At 62.2% G+C, this 270-nt stretch overlaps 1 protein-coding gene across 1 annotated transcript in view; it reads right to left on the bottom strand.

Annotated features, from left to right (window-relative positions):
• TFEB (transcription factor EB) overlaps positions 1 to 263 on the bottom strand; it is a gene marked incomplete at its 5' end in the record, with an annotated part of 3,034 nt that extends 2,771 nt beyond the window's left edge. Inside the window, 2 exons of the mRNA XM_010160309.1 lie at positions 2 to 150; positions 231 to 263. Coding sequence (XP_010158611.1) covers positions 2 to 150; positions 231 to 263 — 182 coding nt within the window. The remainder of the gene's footprint in view (position 1; positions 151 to 230) is intronic.
• Positions 264 to 270: the final 7 nt, after the last annotated feature.

The raw sequence follows: 270 nt of genomic DNA, 5'->3' as shown, positions 1-270 counted from the left end.
GGCGGCGGGGGGTGGCTTGGGAGAGTGACTGACGGGGCTGACGTGGGCAGCAAACTTGTTCCCGTAGGTTTCTGAGAGGTAAGCCTGAACCTTCTTGTCCCGTGACTTCTGCAGGTGGTACGTGGTGGGGTTCTCCAGGTAGGACTGAACCTGCGAGGAGACAAACCATCAGGGATTTCCCACACCCCCTCAGCCCCCGGGATACGGGGGGAAGCCCCCCAGCACTGTACCTTGAGGACCTCTCCGGGCACAGGTGGTGGGGACTGGTAG

Source organism: Eurypyga helias, unplaced genomic scaffold (genome assembly GCF_000690775.1).
Source record: "Eurypyga helias isolate BGI_N326 unplaced genomic scaffold, ASM69077v1 scaffold20871, whole genome shotgun sequence".
Lineage (NCBI taxonomy): Eukaryota > Metazoa > Chordata > Aves > Eurypygiformes > Eurypygidae > Eurypyga > Eurypyga helias.
The sequence above is the reverse complement of the archived record's forward strand: the minus strand, read 5'-3'. Positions and strand labels throughout refer to the sequence as shown.